Source organism: Peromyscus californicus, unplaced genomic scaffold, assembly GCF_007827085.1.
Source record: "Peromyscus californicus insignis strain IS unplaced genomic scaffold, ASM782708v3 Scaffold_1__1_contigs__length_55948999, whole genome shotgun sequence".
Lineage (NCBI taxonomy): Eukaryota > Metazoa > Chordata > Mammalia > Rodentia > Cricetidae > Peromyscus > Peromyscus californicus.
This window is the reverse complement of record NW_026294492.1, coordinates 53,968,850-53,984,242: the sequence shown is the minus strand read 5'-3', so window position 1 is coordinate 53,984,242 and position 15,393 is coordinate 53,968,850. Positions and strand designations below refer to the sequence as shown.

The following is a 15,393-nucleotide window of genomic DNA, read 5'->3' as shown; positions in this document are numbered from 1 at the left end:
GATTGGCCCCGAGTGACAGGCACTCGCTCCCACACCCACCTTCCACGCCACTGATCTTGGTACGCTGGGACACTGGGAACCTGGCCCGGCCCAGCTGCCCAGCCCTGGGGACCAGTCTACCCACACAGCGGGAAAATCGCCACGCAGAGCCGCTGGGCTGCTGCCTTTGAACACTCAGATGCAGACTGCTGCTTGGAAATTCTCCCTCTGTGACCCCAAGAATAGACTGCGAGGCCTCAGAATAGCTGGTGTGGGCACAGGACATTCAAGTCCCTTCCACAGCGTCCTCCCAGGCCTCTATGTCGGTGACTTCGGAAGGGATGCAGAAACCCAGGGTGCCCGCGAGGGTGACCAGGCTAATAACATCCCGTGCCACCCGCAGACTGGACTGGCTGATGTGAGGGCTCCTCCCGACTTCAAAGACGGTGGGATGAATCACACAGAGCGCCCTCCCCCCTCAGGCCGGGGGTTGGCACCAGCTCAGACACGAAACCACTTCAACAGGGACCTTGCTCTGGGCTCCGCCCCAAGGAATGCTTTGACTGAGCAGGTCTGTCCGCAGAAACCTGTGGCTGGGGCCCACAGGCCTCCGGTGAGGCGTCCTCTGCCCGGCCGGCCGGCCCCAAGGGCTGGGGTCACGTGGGATCAAGCCCATTTGTGACCACATAACACAAGCCCCGAGAGGGTTCTGTTCATGCCCAGCTGAAAGCGCCTGGGGCCCAGCGCCCCTTCCCAGTCAATGAAGGTCTCAATGAATATGTGCTGAGGCCCTGTTGATCAGTTAAACACTGTTATGTTTGGGGGTGCTGGGGGCGTGAAACTTCTGGCCACCTGCATGCTAGGAAAGTGTTCTGTCCTTGACTAGGACACCAGCCCGTGACTGGGGTTTCTAGGCGGGGCTCCACCCTGACCACGGCCCCAGCATCCCCCCTTTTAAGTACACAAACCAAACAGTCTTATTGCAAGAAATGAAAACCAACCTGGTGTGCAGTGGTGGCGCACGCCTTTAATCCCAGCACTCGGGAGGCAGAGGCAGGAGGATCTCGGAGTTTGAGGCCAGCCTGGTCTACAGAGCGAGTTCCAGGAAAGGCGCAAAGCTACACAGAGAAACCCTGCCTCCAAAAATCAAAACCCAAACCAAACTAAAACAAAACAAAAAGCAAGAAATGGAAACCACGCCAAACTGTGGCAGCAGCTAGACACCATCCGCTCCATTCCTCTGTCTATGACACCTGCTCCCATCTGTGGTGACCAAAAAGAAAGACAGAGCACTGTGGGTGAGGGGCGACCGTGAGAAAAGGAGCCGCCGGGAGCGGCACCGTCACGGCAACCCAGTCTCGGTCCCAACAGAACACTTTGGGTTTCTCAGCCGGGCAACAGCGTCTCTTTACGCTGAGAAGCCCAGAGAACCCGCGTGAGTGTCCCAAGGTCACACAGCCGGAACCTAAGCAGAGGCCAGGGCTCGCGGGTCTCCCCCTCCCCCGGCCCGCTCACCTTGATGCGTTCGATGCCAGCCTCGATGCGCAGCTGCTCCACCAGCTTCCGGGCCTGGGCGACGTTGTTAGTCCCTGACATCATCAGCCATCAGCCTGGACCCCGGCGTCCAGAGAGCTGGCGGGCACAGAGGGACGTGAACCTGCTGCTCAGACCCATGAGCCCTGAACCACCCGGGCCCTGACCCTCCGACCCCTCAGAGGACCAAGCCCAGCTGCTCAGAGCAGGGGACGGGCACCCAGTACCTGCCAGTGTCCGTCCCTGCGGGTGGGGTGGCAGGGGGCCAGCAATCAGTGGGAGAAGACGGACATGATGGGGGATGGGATCAGGGACTGTGGTCACCCCAGCCCTGCCCCAGGCCCCTCCCTCAGCCGTTCACACAGTCATTCATTCATTCATTCATTCATCAAACAGGTCCAGAGACTTGTGACTGGCATGGCCCAGGCTGGGGCTGATGATAATTCAGCTGAAGACTGTCTGTCTGTCTGTCCCTGTCTGTCCTGAGCTAGGGAATTCAAGCAGAAGCCTTGTTGCCCAAGATCACAGAAGAGCCAGTGACCTGGGCACGGCTCGGCTACCCGAGGTGGGTGGGACAATCGTGAAGGCTTCACTTTCGTTTCCTACATGATATGGTCTTCCTGGGGAAGTCACCTCGAGGAGGGACTCTCGGACAGCCCAGGTGGCGGGGAGGGCTGCTGGGGACAGACCCCCGGGCCCCCGGATTGCTGAGCCACACCCTACCCCTCCATTACACTTATTTATATTTTGTGTGTTGTGGATGTGGTCAGAGGACGTACCAGAGTAGTTGGCTCTCTCCCGGGGATTGAACCCACCCAGTTCTTTAGGCTTGGTGGTGGTGGCAAGTGTCTTTATCAGACCAGCCATTTTGGAGGCCCTAACATTTTATTATTTAAAAATGTTTGTGTATGCATGCCTGTTTGCATGTTCAGATGCATGTGCCTAAGTGTGTGTGTGTGTGTGTGTGTGTGTGTGTGTGTGAGTGTTTACATGTGTTAAAGCATCCATGCAGAGGTCAGGGGACTTGTGGGACTCTGTTATCTCCTTCCATGTGGGTCCCTGGGATTCTCGGTCTGTCTTGGCTGCAATCACCTTTTCCAGCTGAGCCCTCTTGTCAGCCCTGGCCCACAGTTTTATCAAATGTCACATTAAGCGAGGCTCAATGGAATCGCTTTGTGCTTTCTTGTTGCAGATAAACAGGAATAGACATCAACTTTTGTTTGCTTTGTTGGTGACAGAGTCTCTGTGTGTAGCCCAGGCTGGCCTGGAACTCTTGGCCATTCTCCTGCCTCAGTTTCTTAAAGTCTGGGTTGACAGGCATAAGCTACCACATCCAGTTTAACGATGTTCTTGCTGGGCAGTGGTGGCGCATACCTTTAATCCCAGCACTCGGGAGGAGAGGCAGGAGGAACTCTGTGAGTTTGAGACCAGCCTGGTCTACAGAGTGAGTTCCTGGACAGCCAGGGCTACACAGAGAAACCCTGTCTTGGAAAAAAAAAAATGTTCTTAATCAGGTTTCAATTAATAATAATAATAGAAAAACATCTTTGGCCCTGTCTGGCTCCCTGGGGTGTGGGCAGACATCCAGCACCCAGGGGCAGAGAAGCCGGAGCCTCAGCATGTGGCTGCAGAGAAATCACTCATCAGGACTTCTAGGAGGACGCGAAAACCTGAGATTTCTCTTGAGCTAAATATAGTTGGGTTCAGAGAACAAGGCCAGGCCTCAGTGTGTGTTTTCCTGGGAAGCTGGGAAGTAGAGGGCTGGGGGGTCCTGCTCAGCACATGTGTGTGCACATCCACGTAAGGATGCATCCGTGTGAGGGCGTGTGTGATCAGTGTGCCCAGACGGAAGTGGGAGCAGGTCAGTGTCTGTCTTCAGGTGTGTGCTGTGTGTGCACAGGGGGGTCTCTGCACAGGCATACGATATGGGCGTGTGTTTGACTATGTGCATGCAGAGCCAGGGCTCAACTGAGAGCCCTGACCACGCCCCCGGCCCCTCACTGGGGGATTCTAGGCGGGGTCCACCCTGACCACGCCCCCAGCCCCTCACTGGGGGATTCTGGGTGGGGCTCCACCCTGACCACGCCCCCAGCCCCTCACAGGGATTCCAGGCTGATACTGCTCACGTGTGCACACACACACACACCCCTCTGCATATCTCAGTATGGACATGGCTGTGTTTGCCCACATACATGTCTGGACATGTTTTGTCTTCCAGGCTTCTCCTGGTACACGGTTGTTTTTGTCATGGGTCAGCTCACTCTGAGGTGCGACTCAGGCGCTCCCTGTACCCTGCAGGCTGTCCCCTGTTGTCCTGGCAGAAGTATGTGTCACCAGCTAGTCCCTGACTCACGGCCCAGCCATGCCCCCCCACAAGTAGTAAGTCAACAACAGCCAAGCACGCGGGCTGCTGAGTCAGCTGCCCTCACACCCCACAGGCAGCTGGCCACAAGGCTCAGCACGTGGCAGCCCTGGGGGACAGAGCTCCCGGGTGTGCACAGTGACTGCAGCACCAGGCTGCCGGCAGCACGGGAGAAATCAGGGTGTCACTCGGGGTGTCACTCGGGGTAACGGCCTCTCAGAACAGCCCTTGCTCTTGGAGCGGCCCCGGGTGTGCTGCCGATCTGGAGTGAAAAGCCGGGAGGCCAGGGCTGGGTTTTAGCCCTCGTCCTGGAGAGAGATATAATTACACCTTAGGTGTGCTGTCTGCCGGAGGGTGACATGGTAACCACACTTGGTGGAGACAGGATCCCAGAGACACAGAACTAGAAACGATGGGTTACAAGTCATCAAGCCACCCAGGGTCTCCTGGGTGCTGTGGACACTGGACGGCGTCACTCTGTGTGGGGAGTACTGGATGCTGTGTGGTGCCTGGCCTCCACCCACTCCACGCCAGGAGCTCCCCACATGTCCCTGGTGTTATCTGGAGCCTGAGGGCTTGTCTCAGTCCCTTTTTGGTTCCATGGACTCCAAGAGACCCTGTGTCCCTGCTCACCGGCCCCGCTGAGGCCCTCAGAGGTGGTCCCCTTGGAACCTGACATGCTGAGAGACGGGGAGAGAAGAGCTGGGGTACCCAGGGGAGCCTCTTCTGAGGTCCAGGGGGCAGGGACATCGGCCAGGCGTGCCCGGGCTCCCGGGACAGTTCTTTGCGGCTGAGCCATGTCCCCGGCCTCATACAACCCATCCGACCCCCACCCTGACCCTCCTACTCAACCGAGAGTCCGGAGACAGGAGACTGAAAGACAGTCGGTCCAGACGGGTGAAACGTTCTCCAACTCGGAGAACTGTGGCCGTGGGAGGCAGAGGGGGAGACACAGTGCCTCAGCCCGGTGCTGACAGACACAGAGAAAACCCAAAGATCAGAGGAACGAGGCCCGGGCGTGGAGGCAGAGGCCAGCCTGGTCTACATGGTGAGTTCTAGGACAGCCATGGCTACACAGTGAGACCCTGTCTCAAAACCCATAAATACATACATGATCTGGGTGGTGGTGGCACAGGCCATTAATTCCAGCCCTCGGGAGGCAGAGGCAGGCGGATCTCTGAGTTCAAGGCCAGCCTGGGCTACAGAGGGAGTTCCAGGACAGCCTGGTCTACACAGAGAAACCCTGTCTCAGAAATAAATAAATGAATAAATAAGGAGGCAAGTAAATGAGCGTGACGAAGGCGTGCTCCATGGCCACAGGGAGACAGCACGACCCTGAGGACGCCAGCGAGGGACCGGCAAGAACGGGACACACAGGAAGGTCTTAGGGCAGGCATGGAGGTGCCTGTCTCCTCCCCAGCGCTCAGTAAGTGGAGGCAGGAGGGTCAGGAATTCAAGGTTATCATTGACTACATAGTGAGTTCAAGGCCAGCCTGGGCTACCTGAGACCTCTGTCCAACAAAACAACCACTACCAAAAGCCAATAAGGAAACTAAGGAAAAAGGAGGAGGCAAGTCACAGCGACCATTCCTTTTTATTCTTCCCTGAGACAGGGTTTCTCTGTGTGGTCATGGCTGTCCCAGAACTTGCACTGTGGCCCAGGCTGGCCTTGAACTCACAGAGATCCACCTGCCTCTGCCTGCCAAGCATTGGGATTAAAGGCGTGCGCCACCACCGCCCTCCGACAAGGACCCTTCTTCAGGACTCCCATTAATGACATGGTCTTGTGAAGGGCTCCTACACACACAGTGGAACCCTTTGAGGTTCACTGTGGACAGCGGTTTTAGAAGCACATACGGCCATGGAACCCCCTCCAGGACACAGGCCACCGCTGTTGCCCTGACTTCTGCACCATGTCACGGCAGCGGACCTCAGTAACCTTGGCTCCGTTCTTCATTCTGCTGCAGGCGGAAAGTCCTGCGACAGGAACCTCACGTTGTAAGCGGCCTCTTTCTCCCCACATGACATCACCACACTCACCGCGCACACCCTTTGTTCTTTCTCATGGGTGAGTAATACTCCATCAAAGACAGAAGGCACGGGCCAGAGACCCGTGGGTGGTGGGTAAGGGCGCTGCCGCCAAGCCCAAGAACCCGAGTTCAAGCCCCGGGACTTACAGAGCGGACGGTGAGGACAGATTTCCCGAGTTGTCTGAGCTCCACACACATACTGAGGTGCACTCGCGCACACACCACCTCTCTTGCTCCTTTTCTGTTTGTTTTGGGGACAGGCCTCACATCATCTCCCCCCTCCCCCCGTGACTGTGCAGCTGAGGATGGCCCGATCCCCCTGCCTCAGCTCTGCAGTGCTGGGACAACGGCATGTGCTCGCTTGTTGGTAGATTACGGACTCACAGGCGGTTTCCGAGCAGGTGTCAGAATGCACAGCCTGGACAGAGCAAAACAGCGGAGCCAGAGGGCACCCCGAGCTGCCCCCTCCCCCCGTGACAGGCTCCGGGTGGCCCACGGGGTGGCAGAGGGTGCCAGGGCCTCAGTGCGGTGGGGGTCAACAGGGTGGCAGGTGCACAGGGCTCCATGGGTGCAGAGCACTGTGGCCTCGCTCCCGGAGCTCCCTGTGGTGACACCGTGACATTTGTCCCCGGGACGAGGTCTCCCTTATCAGTAGGACCCTGTGACCCCAACAGGTCTGTAGGTAAAATGGAAAGGCATGAACTCTGGTGACATCACAGTTCCCAGAGCTCCCGGGATCAAAGCCACCGCTAGCCAAGTTCAGTTTCAGCAACTTCCAGAGGACCCTATTAGAACAGTGCTTGTTGCTCAGTGGGTAGGGTGCTTGCCTAGCACACAGGAGGCCCTGGGCCCCATCAGAGCACCACATAAACTGGCCACAGTGGAGATCCTCTGCACACATAGCTCTCAGCTACATAGCCAGTTTGAGGCTAGCCTGTGCTACATAAGACTTGGTCCCCACAAAAATAAATAATAAGAAAAAGAATACGACGTCCCGTCCCTCTCTGAATACGAAGGAGAACTGTGGAGGGGGACGGGACGGAGGACAGAGCCCACAGGCCACAGCGCAGGGACGCTCCGAGCTCTGGACTTCTCTTGGGCAATCTCCAGGTCCCTGATCCAGGGGAAAGGGGACCCTGAGCAGCCGTGGCCATGGAGAAAGCCGCGCCTTGTCCAGATCCAGGTCAAGAGTCAAATGTAAACAGAGTGAGCAGAGGTGTCCTGCAAATGTGGCCAGGCCGGTTTGCAGCCTTCTGTTGAGAAACCATTTACAGCCTACGGCTCCTCCCCTGACTGTCCAGAGGCTGTGGGGACACAGGCATCACCACCACCCGCATGGCCCCAGGGGGACCTGGGAAAATCAGGGGCCCAGGCTGAGCCCTGTGGGCGGGTGCCTGTGGCTCAGGGAGAGAGCAGTTAGAGCCCCGCTGGTGAAGAGCTCACCTCCATCAACAAGGAAGCCATGGGGACCACATGCAGCGGTGCATGTATCTGGTGTGGTAACACACGTCTGTCATCTGAGAACTGGGGAGGAGGATTAGCATTCAGGGCCAGCCTGGGCTCCATGTTCTTTCTGCGAATCTACTGCTTATGAATCGATACAAACGTCTTCCCCTGAACCCTAGTTGCATAACTCTGCAGCAGAGTCCACAGGGCGGCCAGGCCCCGGAGCTCGATGAGGTCACCGCCAGGGACCCGGTTCTGTGACCGGTCCGGGAAGACAGAGGTTTGGTGGATATCCTGGAATCCCTCTTCCTCATGCCCTGGATTCGAGTCTCGCCTTCTCTGCCCAGAGAAAAACAGTTGCTTTGAGATGGAGCAAGGGATCCCCTTGTTCTCCTGCACCCCTGAGACAGGAGCCCCACCTCAGTGACCTCTTTATGAGGCATGTGAACTTTGGAGGAAAATACCTGCAGATGGTCGCCTTGCACAACTGTGGTCAGATGATGAGGTGAAGTCACCTGTTTGGGGACAGAGAGTGAAAACATGTGCTGGAATGTGCTGGGGGTCAGTAGTTTGGTAAAAAGCTCCCAGCAGGGGCATGGGGCGGGGCCTCAGCAGGCAGAGTGCTTGTAGCTCAGTGGGTAGAGTGCTTGTAGCTTAGTTGGTGGAGTACTTGCCTAGCATGCACAAAGCCCTGGGTCCCGTCTCCAGCATGGGACACGGTGTTCAGGCCTGTCATCCGAGATCTTAGGAGACAAAGACAGAAGGATCAGAAGTCCAAGGACATCCTTGTCTACATAGGGAGCTTGAAGCCAGCCTGGGCTACATGAGAGCCCGGCTCAAGCAACAACAACAACAATAATAATAATATACTGACAGAATATTCTAGAGTAGTGAAAATTTCTGTGTTGATGTAATCCTCCTGCCTCAGCTTTCCAAGTAGCTCGGGCTTCTTTGCTTGGCACTGTAGCCAGCTAGTTTGAGTGTGTGTTTGTAGAGACTGTCTCAGTCTGGAGCTCGGGCTGGCCTTGAACTCGTGGTGACATCCCTCCTTTTGCTGAGGTGACGGGCATGCCCCACCTTGCCTGGCTTTTAAGCAAATTAAAATAAAAGTCTTCACATGTATTTGTGTGTGTGTGTGTGTGTGTGTGTGTGTGTGTGTGTGTGTGTGTGCTCCTGTGTGGAGTTCGAAAGGCCTCAGGGATTCTGTTCGCTCTGTCTGTACGGGTCCTGAGGAGGACTGAACTCCCGTCAGCAGGCTTGGCAGCAAGCTGTCCTGAGCCACCCCGCTGGCCCTCTTCCCTCTCCTGGGTCTCATGTAACCCAGGCTGGCTTCAAAACCCCGATGTAGCAGAGGATGGCCCTGCTGGGATGGGCCCCAGGGCTTCAGCATGACCAGTGTCTCCACTGAGCCCAGCCCTAGACACGCGACCCACCTGTCGTCCCAGTGCTGAGACAGGGGGATTGTCACAACGCTGAGGCTAGCCTGGGATCCAAAGAAAAGCAACCAAAAAGAAAAATAAAATCAAGGAGCTGAGTGGACCCCGCTGGTGGATCTCAGGTCTTTACCTACGACTCCAGCCCCGCATGTCACAGGATTGACTGATGGAGACGGGGTCTCACTGTGTAGACCAGGCTGGCCTTGAACTCACAGACCCTCCTGCCTCTGCTGAGATTAAGGGCGTGTTTTACACCGGGCTGAATTTGATTGAGAAACACTTATCATATGTAGTCCAGGCCGGCTGGAAACTCACCACAATCCTACTGCCTCCGCTTCCTGAGAGCTGCGATGACAGGCTACGGCTCGACTTCTGAATATTGTGTGTGCGTGTGCGCGCGTGCGTGCCCGTGTGTGTGTGTGCGCGCGTGCATGTGTGCTCGTGTGCATGCGTGCGTGCTCATGTGCGTGCGTGTGTGCGTGCGTGCATGCGTGCTCGTGTGTGTGCGTGCATGCGTGCTCATGTGTGTGCGTGCGTGTGTGCGTGCGTGCATGCGTGCTCGTGTGTGTGCGTGCGTGTGTGCGTGCGTGCGTGCGTGCATGCGTGCTCGTGTGCGTGCGTGTGTGCGTGCGTGCATGCGTGCTCGTGTGCGCGCGTGTGTATGCGTGCGTGTGTGTGCGTGCGTGCATGCGTGCTCGTGTGTGTGCGCGTGCGTGCGTGTGTGCGTGCGTGCATGCGTGCTCGTGTGTGTCTGTGTGTGTGTGTGTGTGCGTGTGTGCACGTGTGTGTGTTGCTGGTGCATCTGTGCACAGTGTGCAATACCCGCGGAGGCCGGAAGGGGACGTCGGTCGGGTCCTCAGAACTGGAGTCACAGGCGGTTGTGAGCCCCGGGTGGGTGTTGGGAACGGACGGGTCCCCTGCAGGGGCAGCCGGTGCGCTAACCGCTGAGCCGCCTGTCCAGGCCAGTGCGGCTCTACTTTGGAGCCCAGAGGCCACTATGGGTTTCTTCTCCCGCCCACCTCCCTATCTGCTTTAGGAAACAATGACATTCAGACCCAAAAATGCTGGGGAACCTGTGGATGCCGGGCATAGCTGGGACCGGCCCCTCCCCGCCTGGGAAAGCACGCCGCCCGCCCGCCGGGTGAGAAAGTCCCCGCGGCTCCCGCGTCAGGGGCCGGGAATGCGGGGAATGCGGCGGGGGGGGGGGGGGTCCGCCGGGGGGGGGGGGGGGAGGAGCCGGCCGCGTCTGCGCGTCACTTTCCAGGAAGGGATCCCAGCAGGGCTCGGTCGCGGCCCGGGCTGCTGCGGTCCCCGGGCCTCCAGGGGCCCCGCGCTAGCCCCGCCCACCGCGGGAGCGGGGAGAAGGACCGGCGGCCGTGCAGCCAGGCGAGGCCGGAGGAATCCAGTGTGAGGCCAGCCGGGCTACAGGAGACCGGCTTCTCCAAAACAAGGCTGGATTGGAGATGAACTAACTCAGAAAAGTCAGTGTCTGGTGGAGGAGGCTGGAGAGACCGGAGGGTCCTGGGTGCCCTGGGGAGACTGTAGGCGGGGCTCCACCCTGACCACGCCCCCAGCCCCCTCACTGGGGGTTCTGGGCGGGGCTCCACACTGACCACGCCCCCAGCCCCTCACAGGGGGTTCTGGGCGGGGCTCCACCCTGACCACGCCCCCAGCCCCTCACTGGGGATTCTGGGCGGGGCTCCACCCTGACCACGCCCCCAGTCCGCCTTTCACTTTCTGTTTTGAGCTCCCTAAACTGCCAGGTCTGGTCTTGAACTCGTTTCCTCCTCAGCCTCCCAGAGCAGGTGACAGGCTCAGGGGCCAAGTCCCGCTCCCGTCTCCCTGTCAACATCCAGGAATCTGGCTGATTTTCCCTCCCGTTTCTCGTCCTGCCTGCCAAAAAACAGTTAAGAAATAAGTGGAAAACAAACAAAACACAAAACCGCGAGCCGACGGGCAGGAGGCGGATGCAGACTGTTCGCTCCCAGCACACGGTGTTCAGAAAGGAGCTGTTTACAGAGCCCGATAGCTCCAGTCAGGACTGCACACCACTACATACACAGGCCTCAGCCAGGACTGCACACCACTGCATACACAGGCCTCAGCCAGGACTGCACACCACTGCATACACAGGCCTCAGCCAGGACTGCACACCACTGCATACACAGGCCTCAGCCAGGACTGCACACCACTGCATACACAGGCCTCAGCCACGACTCCACACCACTGCATACACAGGCCTCAGCCACAACTCCACACCACTGCATACACAGGCCTCAGCCAGGACTGCACACCACTGCATACACAGGCCTCAGCCACAACTCCACACCACTGTATACACAGGCCTCAGCCACGACTCCACACCACTGTATACACAGGCCTCAGCCACGACTCCACACCACTGTATACACAGGTCTCAGCCACAACCGCACACCACTGCATACACAAGGCCTTGGGCACAGTTGCACACCACTGTATACACAGGGTCCCAGTAATGACTGCACACCACTGTATACACAAGCGTTTTGAACACAATTGCATGCCAACTGTATACAGCAGGACCTTGGTGATGACTGCATGCCTCTGGGGGTATATGCACAAGGAGCCCAGGATTGGGGCACTCGGGGTGATTTCAAGTTGCTGGGTCATGGCATAGGCTGTGCTCAGTGTTTTTTTTTCTTTTTCTTTTTCTTTTTCGGAAATTGCCAAACTGCTTTCTGCGGCAGCTGTAACGTCTCCTCTCTCCACCCATGTGGCGCTAGAGTATTTTTCCAGTTAGTTGTGCAACTGTCCGCATGGCTCCTTCAGGCAGGAAGGGAAGTGTCTTCTCCTGACCCATGTTCATGCAGTGGGTCCAGACCTAGGGCTCCCACAGGGGTGGCCGTGCCACTCAGGGAGCACTCGGAGCTCCTGGTATGGAGTGGGTGCAGGCCCCATAGAGAATGCTCCGAACAACGTCCCCAGCATCCAGGGAGACCTTGGCTTGGACTCCATAGAGAAGCCGATGTTGACAGCAGCGCTGGCCTTGGCCATGCGTGAACCAGACCCTGAAGGGCCGGTCCTTTGAGCTGGGATGGGGACCCTCAATGCATTCCCCGGCCCTCAGGGGGCTCTCGCGTCACACCGGACACTAACGAGGACAGAGAGACAGACCATGGACAGGGGTTGGCACCTGAATGCCTGCCCACGGGGAAGCACATGTCAGGGTTCCCTGGAGAGCCTACCCTAGGCTGGGTGGGCCAAGCCTGCAGCTTCTCAGGGTCACTTGGTCACTCGGGGGCAGGGCGTGGGGTTGGCCACGTGAGGACACTCAGGGGACACATTTCCAAGGGAAATCAGTGACCAAGATGAAAAACAGCATCTTGTGACTGGCTGCGGCCGAGGTCTCTTTGTTCATGCACTAAATGGGTCCCTGTGTGGCTATATTTAGAAAAGGGTCAAAGAATAGCGTGAGTAAAATGTCCACAAGAGGCAAAAACAGATTGGCCAGGCAGGTCCCCCGCTGCCAGCACGGAGCCCCAAAATGACTTGTGATGACAGAGGGTGACCGGCCACCTCGGTGACGACAGGAGCTGGAGAGAAAGGACCACTGTTTACCCATCTGGCCCTCCGGGGGCAGCGGGTGGTGGCCTTTGGTCCCCTCAGGCTGTGTGTGTGGAGAGGGTGGCCCCGATCATGTGAGAGTTTGTAAGCTTGGGAATGGGGGCTGGGCCAAGACACAGAGCCCCGTGGCTCCTGTCACCCATTCTGTGCTTCCCGGCACTGAGGAAATGCCGTCACCCTGGACCCACGCCAGGGCACAGGGCAGCGCTGGTCTCGTGAGCCTGTAGCTCCTGGGCGGAAGGGAGGGAGGGTCGGCTTGGAGAGAGGACGGGGCTGGACTGGGGGCTTGACAAACTGCTATACACCCCACTAAAACCCTCCTCAGTCCATCCACAGCCTCTTGGACATGACTTTTACACAATCACATTGTATCACAGTGCTGTGGGCCAGAGCATGGCACAGCTTCCCTGGGCTGCAGCCCAGGGTGAAAAGATAAAGACAATTCCCACAGCGCGGTATCTAGAGGGCTTGTGGCCCCCTCTGCTCCTGTCAGAGCCATCAGCCTGAAGTCTCCTGGTCTCCCGGCCACCGGAGGACTGGTGTGACTGTGTGGTCACACCGTGCCTTGAAAGATCCAGGACAGTCCCCAGCTCAGTCTGCATGCCCCTGCTGAGGGAGGCGAGATGCATTCTCAGGTTTCATGTGTAGATGTTTGCAAGCCACCCCACCCCCAGCACATTCTAGAAGCTGGCATCCAGGACTGGCACTCCATGGTAGGGACAAGTGCCCCCAGTCCAGGGAACCCATTAATCCTGCTTCCTTCAGCTTAGTCTGTCCCCAGAGCCAATGTCTGTCCCAGGGCTGGGGTACCCAAGGCCGGCAGCCTCGGACACAGGACCAGCCACACTGGAGCTCGGTGGGTCCCTCACGCGTGGCCTTGCTTTTGCTGTGTGGGGGGCGACAGTCCAGCTAGAGGATAATAAATGTTGCAGAAGCACTGGCCTTCCGTGGCTGCTCCCACTGCGCGCTTGGAAGTCCCCACACTGCCCTCCAGTGCTGGGATCTGGACTCAGAGTCCCTCAGGGCAGGTAGCGCAAGTTCTCACGGACACCCACGGCTGTGGCCCCGCGAGGCCTGGCCTAGCATGAGGAACGAACGTCCCAGGTTCAGTCCCCGAAACTACAATAAATAAAGAAACGAAGGGCCAGGGAGAAGCCCAGTGGGTAAAATGATTGCTGTGCAAGCGAGCAGGCGTGAGTTCGAACCCAAGCACCCACATAAGCAGCCAGGTGTGGCAGTGCACGCTGAAGTCGGAGCTGGGGAGCAGAGACGGGAGGGTCCCTGGGGCTCCCTGACCTGAGTTCCTGAGTCAGTGAGACCCCACCTCAGAAAACATGGGAGACACCTGACATTGGCAAAATGCACCCACATGGGTGAGCCCACTCTTCCCCCCCCCCCCCCCGACACACACACAGCAGAAGAATTTTAAGAGTGGACAGGGCTGGAGAGACACTCAATGGTTAGAGCACAGGTTGCCACTGCAGAGGACCCGGGGATCGGTTCCCAGCACCCACACAGGGCTCACAATCGCTCCCGACTTCAGTTCTGGGGACCTGACGCCCCCTTCTGGCCTCTGCAGGTACTGCACACATGTGCCCAGACGGTGCAGACAAAATCCGCATAAAATAATTGTATAAAAAAGGCTAGTATGGCTGGGTGGTGGTGGCCACGTCTTTAACCCCAGCACTCGGGAGGCAGAGGCAGGCGGATCTCTGTGAGTTCGAGGCCAGCCTGGTCTACAGAGCGAGATCCAGGACAGGCACCAAAACTACACAGAGAAACCCTGTCTCTAAAAACCAAAAAAAAAAAAAAAAAAAAAAAAAAAAACCCAAAAAACAAAAACCCACATTTATTTATTTTACTTTATGTATATGGGTGTTCCCACATGTCTTTGCCTGGGTGTGTGCCTGGTGCCTGCAGAGGCCACAAGAGGGTGTCAGGACCCCAAAACTCAAGTAACAGGTGGTTGTGGGCCACCGTGTGGGTGCTGAGAACCCAAACCCAGGTCCTCTGCAGGAGCAGCCAGCGCACTAATCATTGCGCAGCCTCCCTAGCCTCTGCTGCGGCTTTTGCAATATTCTTACACAGTAGAAAGGCAGGACCTACCCACCCGCACAAGGCCGAGCTGATCCACAGGGACCTGGATTTGAACTCGGGACTCCTAGCTCTGAGCCAGTTCTGAGATGACAAGCATTCATCCTGGGTCGCTGTGGCTTCCGCTGGGGAAGAAGCTTGCCACCGAGGGTTTGCATGCCCAGAAAACTGAACAAACGCCAAATGCTATTTCTCATTTTTGTTTTTGTTTTGTTTTTTGTTTTGTTTTTGAGACAGGCTTTCTCTGTGTAGCCCTGGCTGTCCTGGATCTCGCTCTGTAGCCCAGGCTGGCCTCGAACTCACAGAGATCCTCCTGTCTCTGCCTCCCGAGTGCTGGGATTAAAGGCGTGCACCACCACTGCCCAGCTCCAGTGATGTTTTTAAAAAGCAAGTTTTGCCTAAAATATTATCATCCACACATGAGACTCAGAACCCTGCCTCTGCTCTCCGGTTTGGGGGATGCAGAGTCACCAGGCTGAGGCAGGTCTGTCACCCAGGGCTCTGGAGGCTGAGGCAGGAGGATCGTGAGTTCCAGCTGTCATGAGCAAAGAAAAGAAGACGGACACATAAATGGATGAACTGAAAGAGAAACAGCTTTCTCCCACAGATGAGGACGCTGTTCACTTTCTCATCTGCGTCCTCCAATCTGTATTATTCCATGTCAGTCCGTGGAGCCCCCAGCTGAGGTCAAAGGGCACAGAGGTGCATACACCAGCTGAAGGAAAACAAAATTCTGGGCACCTGCGTCTGCATGGAACATTTGGGAGGGTTTCCCGGCTCCTTTGATGTGAGCCACGTGCCGGGAGGGTGGAGAGCCAGAAGTTAGGTTAAACCCCGTGACTGGGGACCGGAGAGTGGGGATCTGACTCCAGTACAGGCTGGGGTCAAGAGGAAAGGAAACGGGGCACGT

At 57.4% G+C, this 15,393-nt stretch overlaps 1 protein-coding gene and 1 long non-coding RNA gene across 5 annotated transcripts in view; both read right to left on the bottom strand.

The window, feature by feature from the left end:
• Gng7 (G protein subunit gamma 7) overlaps positions 1-15,393 on the bottom strand; it is a 67,367-nt gene that overhangs the window by 4,557 nt on the left and 47,417 nt on the right. For 2 of the 4 annotated variants that reach the window (XM_052747120.1, XM_052747121.1), the window contains exon 3: positions 1,495-1,611. The exons of the other annotated variants lie outside the window; for them this stretch is intronic. In XM_052747120.1, the coding sequence (XP_052603080.1) occupies positions 1,495-1,578 (84 nt within the window). In that variant the 5' untranslated portion in view covers positions 1,579-1,611. The remainder of the gene's footprint in view (positions 1-1,494; positions 1,612-15,393) is intronic. 4 annotated transcript variants of the gene reach the window in all.
• LOC128115941 (uncharacterized) lies at positions 2,463-9,997 on the bottom strand. The gene is made up of 2 exons (XR_008220323.1): positions 7,815-9,997; positions 2,463-7,689 (listed from the first exon to the last, which is right to left on the bottom strand). It is a non-coding gene; the product is annotated as an uncharacterized LOC128115941 (long non-coding RNA).